Source organism: Felis catus, chromosome B4, assembly GCF_018350175.1.
Source record: "Felis catus isolate Fca126 chromosome B4, F.catus_Fca126_mat1.0, whole genome shotgun sequence".
Lineage (NCBI taxonomy): Eukaryota > Metazoa > Chordata > Mammalia > Carnivora > Felidae > Felis > Felis catus.
Window position 1 is genome coordinate 134,027,397 of NC_058374.1, and position 10,468 is coordinate 134,037,864.

Genomic DNA, 10,468 nt, shown 5'->3' on the forward strand with positions numbered 1-10,468 from the left:
TAAAACTGCTCTAAAAAATTAAATCTTAAAAAAAGTTTACTAAGAAATCAAGATATATTTCGGATGGTGGGTAGTGAGGCAATGAAGTCTTCAAGACTAAACACTATATAATAATTCGATCATGATTTAGCAGAAGCCTAAATGAAATAAAACAGCAAGCTAGGAAGTAAAGATAATGTGATAATGACTTTCTCCAATTACCTCCTTTTGAGGTTTTTAAACCAAGTAACATAATACCCTCAGATACATACTAACCTAAGTTAATTCTATGGGAATCTGAGCCACTAGATTTAAAATCTGGGTGTGAATGAATCACCTGTGGAAAAGTAAACCCTTCCAAAGAGAACTGAACATATGAATTGTTAGAACTGTGGTTTAAAGTACTCCCAATAAGGGGCGCCTGGGTGGCTCAGTTTGTTAAGCATCCGACTTTGGCTCAGGTCATGATCTCACAGTTTGTGGGTTCAAGCCAGCTCTCTGTCAGCACAGAGCCTGCTTTGGATCCTCTGTCCCCCTCTCTCTCTGGCCATCTCCCTCCCCCGCTCACGCTCCCTCTCTCAAAAATAAAATAAAACATTAAAAAAAAGTACTCCCAATAAACAATTAGTGTCCAATTGCCTCCAGTTTGGTTATACATGTGTATACTTAATATTTAATGTCACTTGTTTTCTGATAATCTAACCTGGTTTTGAAATACACAAAGGAATGAGACAAGAAGAGAAGGCAGCTAGGCATAGCAGAGAGAAAAGGCCTGGATTCTGGCCTTCTGCCTATGACCAATTCATTGGTAACCCTGGCCAAATCATTTAACATCCCTGTTCCCATTTTCCTGTCTCTGTAAGAGAATAAAGATACTTGTCCAAAAGCCTCAGAAACAACCCTACTAGGTGGGTATTATTAATATTTTCCCCTTCCTATAGATGAGAAATTGAGGCAGAGATTGGGAGACATGCCCAAAGTCACACAGATGGTAAGTGACAGAGTTGGAGTCTGAACTCAGGCAGTCTGGTTTCAGAGTCCACACTTTTAACCACTTGTTACAATGCCAATCTAGGGGTTGTTAATAGATGTGAGAGGGGTTTAAGAAGTCAGGGAATTCTAGGGGCACCTGGCTGGCTCCGTTGGTGGAGCATGTGACTCTTGATCTTAGAGATGCGAGTTCAAGTCCCACGTTGGGTGTAGAGATTACTTAAAAAAAAAAAAATCTTAAAAAAAAAAAGTCAGGGAATTCTAAATACTAAATATTATTATTAAATATAACATGAAATTAACTAACTCAAACAAGTTAGGATGCACAGAAAATTAGAAAACATAGTTGTGGGGGAGCCTGGGTGGCTCAGTCAGTTAAGTGTCTGACTCTGGATTTCAGCTCATGTCATGATCTCATGGCTCGTGGGATGAAGCCCTGCATCAGGCTCTGTGCTGACAGTGTGGAGCCTGCTTGGGATTCTCTCTGCCCCTCACCCACTTGTGTGAGCGTATGCATGCACTCTCTCTCAAAATAAATAAATTTAAAAGACAGAGTTGTGCATAAAATGATTAATAGTTTCCATTCACTGGGCCCCTATTATGTATCAGATAGTATAAAAGCTATCTTACTTATTTTATTAACATTCACAAAACCCTGTGAGGCTACTAACATTTTACAAGTTAGAATATGAGTTAACTAAACTGAATACAGAACACAGCATTTTGTTTCTCATCTATAAATTAATGAGTGACATCAGGAAGTCGCTTAACTAAGCAATCCTACAGATTCTTCATAACAGGGTTGTGGGAGGTCACATTAACGTTTACACTGTACATAGCCAAAGTATGGAAAGAGCCCAAATGTCCATTGACAGATGAATGGATAAGAAGATGTGGTATATACAATGGAGTATTACTCAGCAATCAAAAAGAATGAAATCTTGCCATTTGCAACTATGCGGATAGAACTAGAGGGTATTATGCTAAGCGAAATTAGTCAGGGAGAGACAAGTATCATGTGACTTCACCCATATGAGGAATTTAAAATACAAAACAGAAGGGGCGCCTGGGTGGCGCAGTCAGTTAAGCGTCCGACTTCAGCCAGGTCACGATCTCGCGGTCCGGGAGTTCGAGCCCCGCGTCAGGCTCTGGGCTGATGGCTCAGAGCCTGGAGCCTGTTTCCGATTCTGTGTCTCCCTCTCTCTCTGCCCCTCCCCCGTTCATGCTCTGTCTCTCTCTGTCCCAAAAATAAATAAAAACGTTGAAAAAAAAAATTAAAAAAAAATACAAAACAGATGAACATAAGGGAAGGGAAGCAAAAATAATATAAAAACAGGGAAGGGGACAAAACATAAGAGACTTAAATACAGAGAACAAACAAAGGGCTGCTGGAGGGACTGTGGGAGGGGGGATGGACTAAATGTGTAAGGGGCATTAAGGAATCTACTCCTGAAATCGTTGCACTATATGCTAACTAACTTGGATGTAAGTTTAACAATAAAAACAAAAACAAAAAAACCAAAAACATTTACATTGTACAAATGTTTACTACAGTTAAAGTTAGACATGATGTAAATGACCATAAATAAATTATGGAACACTTACATGATAAAAATATTTTATATTAAAAAAAAACAATGCTGTTTGAAGTCTTTTTTAATGACATGATATAGTGGATATCTGATGTTTTGGGCCACACAGCATCATTTCCTTTTTCTAAGGGCAGCCTGATTTTCTTTACCTCTTCCCACTGTGTACAATCTTGGTAGGATGGTAAATCTAGATGCCCACCCTCCACTACACCTGCTGAAGAGCCCCTGAAGGTTCCTTTTGCCGGACCCTTCCTTTCCCCACCTGTTACAGTCAAGGACTCGGCACATGATCTTGAGCACAACTAACTGGGGTTCTCCCATGACTTTAAATCTTGAGAATGCTGTAGAGGGACAAAATCTACTGATTCCAGTGGTAGCGTCCAACACTCTCCAGGGATTGCTTCAGAAATCTTTTCGGAAAATGATGGTTCTCTCCTACTTCAAGTCTTCAGCCTGCCCACTGATCCTGGAGCTCCTAAAAAGCCTGCCAATAAACTTCTTTTTTTTTTTTTTTTGTTAAAATACTCAAAGTCTGTTTCTCCAGTTTGCAACCAGAGAACCTTCATACATATGGGGATATGCTTTATATTCTGAAATAAACATACCAAAAAACCCAGGATATGCAACTCAGTAATACCAGTTATATAAACAAACAAAAAAATCTATTTGTAAATGCTTATTTGTATATAAACACAAAGAAAACAGAATGAGGAAAACTTGAAGAAACAGAACTCGAAATTCCCTGCACGCTGATTTACACAGGGACCTTTGAACACGTTTTTTGTTCTAAAAGTCTCTTATCACCCTCCTATTTCATTTTGCCTAGGAAACTCCCACTCTTCCTTCAAGACTGGGCCTGAATACATCAAGGTTGGGGGCTTCCCATCACCTTCACAAATGCAGCCCACCACTTCTCCCCTAGTACTACCACCAGGGGCCGTGTAGTACCTCTACTATACACTGAAGAAGAGCTTCTTGAGGACAGGGACTCTTTCACTGACCTTTATATTTAGAAGGTCTTTTACAGCAAACCAAAAAGTTCCTCTACTTGGTTTCTACTTCTAAAAGGTAGGAATTGAGTCTATACGGTAAAACGTCCAGTGTAATAATATTAAGTGTTGAGCCACAGAGTTGGGCAGTTGGACCTAATTTTATCTTCTGATACCAACTGGAGAAAAATGTTTGGAATAAGCCTTCTTACACAGTTCTAAAGATAGGTGTGCCTGGGCTCTGAGTTACAAAGCAATAAAAGGTAAAGTGGAAGGAGAAAGGAGGAGGGCTCTTTTATATTTCTGTATGATCTGAATTTTTTAATAGTCAGCATTTACTCAATGAAATGTGATTCTTTTAACACGTAAATTACACAGGGCGCCTGGGTGGCTCAATCAGTTTAAGGTTCAGGTCATGATCTCACGGTTGGTGAGTTCGAGCCCCACATCGGGCTCTGTGCTGGTGGCTCAGAGCCTGGAGCCTGCTTCAGATTCTGTGTGTATGTCTCTCCCTGCTCCTCCCCTGTTTGCTCTCTATCTCTCAAAAAAAAAAAACAAAAAAAAAAAACAAAAAAAAACGAATGTTAAAAAAATTTTTTTAACATAAATTATGCAATTAAAAAATAAAATTAAAATTAACTACAGGGAAAAAAGAAGTGTCCTAATTAATTACTAGCATTTCAATTACAAAGTCTGTTTCAGTGTCTAAACCTCATTTAGGCAATTCTAACCAATTTCATTCTTCAAATTGGTAGGTGAAGAGTAGGTTAATAAGATTTCCCTTAATTACAAATCCACATTTCTACAAATAAAATCTATTTTTCAAAACTAATCTAATGAGAAGCAAAAAGATAAAATCATGAATCTAATTATACTCACTATTTTGAGAAATGTTTATGAGGCCACTAATTGTATCATATAATAGTCATCAATTAGAGCTACAGCATCCTCCTGAAATAGTAAGTCTTTTTTTTTTTTTAAAGTAGGCTCCACTCCCAGTATGAGGCTCAAACCCACGACCCTAAGATCAAGACCTGAGATCAAGAGTTGGATGCTCAACCAACTGAGCCACCCAGGCGCCCCAACAATTCTAATTTTCAAATACTCGAGATTATCTGCAATTACCCCAAAGTGTGCCACAAAACACTCAAAATCATTAATTTATTTTAATTTTTAAAATGTGTGTGTGTGTGTATGCAGAACGTCATACTTGATGAGAGAATGTAGAACTTGGAAGTGAATAAATATGAAACATTTCAGCTCAAAAAGGTTGTAAATCAACATCTTAAGCAACAATCCAACAATCCTTGGGGGGAGAAGAAGCAACTACTGTAGGCAGCCTTGCCTGGAGTTTTAGGCAAGTCACATAGCTATGAGAGGCAGAGCCAGGATTCCAACCCAGGTGGCCTGGCTCAAGTCAGGCACATCAACACTTAAGTGTTCTTACCATTATGCTAAGCGGACTTTCCTTGGTCATCTCAAAGCTTTGGTTGAACACTATGCTCAGGACATTTAATTAAACACAAGCCACCATAGTACTATAGCACTAAACGCAATGCCATTTTTTTTTTTATCAACTGTAGCGACATTTTTGTGGTGACATTTTTTTCCCTTTAGTAGCAACCAGAAGAAACTAGCACTTGCATTACATGTTTAATCTTAACACAAGGATTTGAAAAAAAAAAAAAAAGAAAGCAAAAGTTTGAGAACACCCTTAAGCATGACAGTTCAAAAAAATAACAAAACACAATCCAACTTCCCAGATATGTGCTAGGAACATTACTACTCTGAGGGAAAGCAAGAGAAAAAAATTATTCTTAAAAAGTATTAGATAATCTAATGGGAGTTTACATTAATGGGAGAAAGAAAAACCCTAGCAAACTCAGGGTGCATAATTTCAAGCAGAACTGTAACAAGAGAGGGGTGTCTGGGTGGCTCAGTCGGTTAAGCGTCCGACTTCAGCTCAGGTCATGATCGCACGGTCTGTGAGTTCGAACCCCGCGTCGGGCTCTGTGCTGACAGCTCAGAGCCTGGAGCCTGCTTCAGATTCTGTGTCTCCCTCTCTCTCTGACCCTCCCCCGTTCATGCTCTGCCTCTCTGTGTCTCAAAAATAAATAAAACATTTAAAAAATTAAAAAAAAAAAGAACTGTAACAAGAGAAAAATAGGCAACAACGAGACAAAAAAACCAGAAATGTCTTTGTAGGTTATATGGAGATATATCACCTCTACCTACAGTCACTCTCTATAGTAAGGCTCAGAGAACTATGGCCCTCCGGCCAAATCCAATCACTGCTTTGTTCTATAAACAGAATTTCACTGGAACTCAGCGCCACTCATTCATCTACTTATTATTGTCAATGGCTGCTTTCACACTATCACGGCAGTGTTGAGTACCTGTACCAGAGACTGTACACAAAATCTAAAATATTTACCATCTGCCTTCTTACAGAGAAAGTTCGCCAACCCTTATTTTCTTTTATAGCACTTAACACTATCAAATTATTTTATTTATTTTGTTGACTCAATTATTGTCTGACTCCCCCACTGGAATGCAATCTTCATGAAGAAAAAAACTTTGTTCTCCACTATATTTCCACCACCTAGAACAGTACGTAACACACAGAAAGCACTCAGTGAAAGTGCTGAATGAATGGCGTTCACTGAGAGAAAGAAAGGAAAACAAAACTTCCACATCTTCCCATTTTCCCTTAGATGCTCTCCAACTATTCACTCCACTATCTACCAAAATGTGTCTTGTCAATTAACCACTGGATTTATCATATTGATGAGCAAGTTAATAAGTCCAATGGTTAATTCTTAACCCTCATCTTATTTGACCCAGTTGATCTATACCCCTTTCTCCATGTGACTTTCAGAACACCACATTCTCTTAGTTTTCCTCCTACCCGACAGGCCCTTCCTTAGTCTCCTTTGCTGGTGCTATCTTACTTCCTCAATCTCTTAATGCTGGCATGCTCACAACTTTCTCAGTTGGCACTTATCTAGTCTCATGACGATTCTTATGCATTTCAAACAGAATCCAAAGTCCCAAACCAATCTTTCTCCCAGAAACTGTTCAGTTATAGTGAAGAGGTTGTAATAGAGGTACTATAGTTATATTACATCTCAGGAAATGTAAATGCTTCCAGTTGCTCAAGCCAAAAGCTCTTGGGAGCCAACCAACCCTCACTCTCTTATACCCGATATCCAATCCACCACCAAACCCTGGTGGCTCTATCTTATAAATATATTCCAGGTGAATGATCCCTGCTAACCACCTCCACTGCTGCTGTCCTGGTCCAAGCCACCATCATCTCGTGCCTGGAACGATGTCACAGCCCCCCGACAATTTCCCTGTGTCCCACCTTTACAGAGCACCCAGGGTGATCCTGTTTAAAATGTAAATCATCAAGTTGCCGGGTGCTCAAAGCCTCCAATAACTAGTTAGCTCTCTTTCCCAGTCAGTGTTAAAGTCTCACACAATTTGGTCCCCTGAAGCCTACGCCCCTTTGTTCCCTCCACCCCAGACACATAAGGCTTCCCTGACCATCCCAGAGCATGTCAAGCAAGCTTCCATTTCAGCACCTTTGCACTGGCTGAAAGGCTCTTCTGGTTTAATTAAATGAAACAGGCACTTCCATGAAGTGTTGTGTCAACTAACTCGAAAAAACAAGTCTGGAGCGCCTGGATGGCTCAGTCGGTTGAGCGTCTGACTTCCGTTTGGGTCATGATCTTACGGTTGGGGACTTCAAACCCCACACTGGGCTCTGTGCTGACAGCTCAGAGCCTGGACCCTGCTCTGGATTCTATGTCTCCCTCTCTCTCTCTCTGCCCTTCCCCGCTCGTGTTCTTTCTCTCTCAAAAGTAAATACATTAAAAAAAAAAAAAAAAAAGTCTGTGAGGTAGGTATCGATACCCTTAGAGATTAGGAAAGTGAAGTTTACAAGTCACCCATCTAACGAATGATGGAGCTGGGGTTCAATCTTGATTAGTGTGCACAGAAAAGTGAGCTCTCAGCAAAGTTTTGCACGCTAAAAGGAGAGGACGCTGATATTCCTCTGAAGTCACAGTGATTCCAACTGCTAAAGGTGCATGTTGATAGCAAGAAAAGGATCTGAGAAAGGGAAGCCAGAGGCAAAAGAGGACAACCCGCGGAGTAAGTTACCCAAGCCAGGAGTGGAATGTTTCAAGGAAAAGGGAGTGGTGTCAAATAGAACTGAGACATCCAAAAACCCAAGAACCACGCACATACTCACAGTAAACCACACCTGGACAGCAACCCTAATCCTGATTAAAAAAAAAAAATGTATCATCTGCCTATACTGGCCAAAGATATCCTACTTCTCTGCCGCAAGGGTGTGAAAACAGACTACAGGTAAGCATGTGATTAAGCAACACAGCTTCACACCTACGTTTTCCTCCAGTCCAAGGAAACAAAGTTTATGTGTGTGCGGTGGCCTTTAAGGGAAATGGTTGGCCTTTAAACTTCAGAAGGCAAAGAGAACAGCAGTTATTTTCTTCCAAGCTCCCTGTGGGTATGTGGGACAATCGCTGTCTATATCCCAGATATTTTCGAAGAGACCAAAACGGCAGCCAGGGGCGGAGGGTGTGCTGGCCCTCACCCCAAACTGTTCCAGCATCTTCTCGCCTATGTCTCATTGCTCTCCGTCCCACAGTCACGACTGCAGATATCAACCCACCCTCTCCCTCTCATCCCCATCCCCCAGCCACATCCTGGGACTGGCCCCAGAGAAGCCCCACACCCCGCAGTGGCCCGGGCGTGAAGACCCCGCCTCACCACGGCTCCGGCCACAGCGTGGACAAGGCTTTCGTAGGACAGCACTGAGGCCATTGCTGCGGCTCCCCGCAGACCTAGCAACACTTCACCCTCAGGCGCCGCAGCTAGCCGAGAGAGGAAAGAAGCGCCGGAGACCGGGATGTGAGCGCCACAGGTTCCACCTTCTCAGGCCCGCCTCCTCCGGAACAACCCCTTCCGGGTCTTAGCGAGCACGCTGTCTCCCCGCCGGAAGCCACTGGGCTGGAAGAGGGGAAAGGCAGGCCTGGGGACGCCCCTTGGCTCTGATTGGCTCGCGGGGCCTGCATGGGCGGGGCAGAAAAGCGCTGGCCCAATCATGCGGAGCAGCAGGACAGGCAGAAAGCTGGTAGCCACGCCCTGGGTCTGATGGAAGTGCCCTCACGTTCCCGGGACCTGACTGGCTGTTCTTCAACATGGGGACTTAGGGAGGCCTAGATGGGCACCTTCCCTCCGTTAAGACAGGCCGGAATCAGGCAAGATGGGGACTCAAATCTTCCTGCTTACCTGCGAGTTAACTCGTATTTTCTATCGACAGTATTTTTAAAGTCACATTTTGTCCAAAAGGAAATACTGATTGGGCAAGGTTCTGCACTCTGAAAACCCCTGGGGTGTTGGGAAAACAAAACGGAGCTGGAGATAGCATTAGTTAATACAACTCCACTGCAGTAAGGATTACAAAAGCTAATTTATGTAGACGTACTTCATAAAATACTGAAGAAATAACTACATATTGTCAAGTGAAGAACCAAACTACATAGAACTACCGAAGCCACTTTCAATCTCTAATGTAGGTCATACTGTGAGACACGATGTCTCAGGACTCCAACTGAACTCTACTGGGATGTCATTCCCATGTGTCTCTTGTCAGTTTCAGTACCAGCAAGTTTACCCTTCTAATACCCACTATGAGAATTTTTTTAATGCTTATTTTTGAGAGAAAGAGCACGAGTCGGGTAGGGGCAGAGAGAGGGAGACACAGAATCTGAAACAGGCTCCAGGGTCTGAGATGTCAGCACAGAACCCTATGCAGGGCTCTTTCTCAGGAAACAAGAGATCATGACCTTAGCTGAACTCCCACCCAGGCGCCTTGATAATTCTTGAGTGTTTACTACATGGCCAGGCTCCATGCTTTATGCGTTATCGTATTTACTCCCTGGGAGAGGGCCCTAACAATGTTTCTTTGGTCATGTTTTCACAAAATTTGCGTGAAATATTTTAACCGGTACTGGTTACGATCTTCCCTTCATTTAGGAAGGTGCTAGTGACCACAAGCTAAGTGAAAGGTGAATTTGGGACACAGGTGAATTCAGTGATATCTGTATGTATGGTTAAGTTACTGCTAGATATTTGGTTGTAGAAATGGCTTCTAGGAACACTCTCCCCACTCCCTAATATGACAACAGAAAGGCACAGGCCCAAAGGTCAAATGAGAATAGGCTGGTCCCTGCAGAATTTAAGCAGAAGACTCGGTTTTCACGGACTTACCAAATTGGAAGCTCTCGGTCAAGAATATACCAGACCATGTAGCATACATATTCACAAACATTTTATGAATACTTCTCCTTTATGTTGGTAAACACAACAGAATTCATCAGAACTCCCATTTGTAGGGCACCAACCCAGAGAAGGTAGCATATCAATCTGTGTATTTTTTTGCATCCCCAACGTTCAAAAATATTTTGATCAAGATAGCGTTATCCTACTGAAAACACTACAAAATCGTTGTCATGAGTATACAGCCAAAAAGAAAAAAGTAGTAATTGCATAGTTATACCACATATTAAATCTCTGCAGTTGTGATTTTTGAGGTTTGCAATTTTTCTAATTCTAACCATTCACTTCTACACCTAATTTAGTATTCATAATGACGTCTTTTCCTTAAAGAGGGCTTCCTGAATTACAGAACTATCAAGTCTCCCACTATACAAATAGTATACAAGAAATTCTGTGTTTTTACACCCATGCCATCAAATACAAAGTGAGTAAAAGGAACCTATCCAGAAATTATTTCATGTATCGTGCTTCTACACCAGCAGATTTATGATCCAGTTACTTACACTGCAACCTGACAATGTTAGTGATCTGGGGGAGTACTTAAAG

General features: G+C 41.7%; 1 protein-coding gene across 2 annotated transcripts in view; it reads right to left on the reverse strand.

Moving 5' to 3' along the window:
* SLC25A17 (solute carrier family 25 member 17) overlaps nt 1–8,550 on the reverse strand; it is a 46,895-nt gene extending 38,345 nt beyond the window's left edge. Inside the window, exon 1 of one of the 2 annotated variants that reach the window (XM_019835635.3) lies at nt 8,351–8,550. In XM_019835635.3, the coding sequence (XP_019691194.1) occupies nt 8,351–8,404 (54 nt within the window). In that variant the 5' untranslated portion in view covers nt 8,405–8,550. The remainder of the gene's footprint in view (nt 1–8,350) is intronic. The other variant, XM_003989284.6, reaches the window with a different exon arrangement.
* Nucleotides 8,551–10,468: the final 1,918 nt, after the last annotated feature.